The sequence below is a fragment of the Priapulus caudatus genome, unplaced genomic scaffold, assembly GCF_000485595.1.
Source record: "Priapulus caudatus unplaced genomic scaffold, Priapulus_caudatus-5.0.1 Scaffold7, whole genome shotgun sequence".
NCBI classification, from domain to species: domain Eukaryota; kingdom Metazoa; phylum Priapulida; class Priapulimorpha; order Priapulimorphida; family Priapulidae; genus Priapulus; species Priapulus caudatus.
The window spans coordinates 24,159-24,960 of NW_014577068.1; the positions used below are offsets into that span (position 1 = coordinate 24,159).

At 38.8% G+C, this 802-nt stretch overlaps 1 protein-coding gene across 1 annotated transcript in view; it reads left to right on the plus strand.

The window, feature by feature from the left end:
- The window catches only part of LOC106805633 (trypsin-1-like), a 4,069-nt gene continuing 3,267 nt past the window's right edge, over nt 1–802 (plus strand). The window contains exon 1 of the mRNA XM_014807319.1: nt 1–20. Within this exon, the coding sequence (XP_014662805.1) occupies nt 1–20 (20 nt within the window). The remainder of the gene's footprint in view (nt 21–802) is intronic.

An 802-nucleotide genomic window follows, 5' to 3' on the forward strand; every position in this document is an offset into this window, starting at 1 on the left:
ATGGCCACGCCTACCAGAAGGTACTTTGTGCATATTGTGTTACCGATTAGTATACAGAAACAGCTAGCGGAATTACACTTAGTTATGCCTATACGCTGTAGCGAGATACTAGCATGTAAACTATATTATTGTAGCGTATATAACTGAAATATAGGACCGTATAGGTGGTGAACAACAGTAGAGTGCGTCCATAGGCGGCAGGCCTGAATAAGCAACGAACAGAAATTGATTAAAAATACTCACACTGTTACTTCGCATACACAATATGCACTTCATTCATGTCAAATAACTACAGATTCATGCACTATGCTTCACTCTGAACACATTTCAAACACAAAAATGACCAACCGGTCGCTGTGGCTACGCCACCTGACGGAATGTCACAACTACACGACTAGACCAATTTTACTTACCTAATGCTTTCTAGACGTCCACGAGGCATCTAACTTGCGTGTATAATGAAAATAATTGCACTCTAGTGCCGAATTTGGGCGAAAGAAAAATGACAAAAAAAGGCCTTTTCTAGAGACGAAATAGTTCAACGGTGAACAATTTGCGGAGGCTTACTGTTGCATGCCACCTTATATTAGAAGCATACTATGATTACAGGGTTCCATCCAATGGATGATTCTAGAATTGTTGGCGGTGATCTCACCACCATCGAGAATTTCCCTTGGCAGGTAAATGAGCAGTAGCAACGCAACCATCTTACCATCGCACCACCTTCCTATCGTTAGTTCTAGACATAACATATAGTATATATATATATATATATATATATATATATATATATATATATATA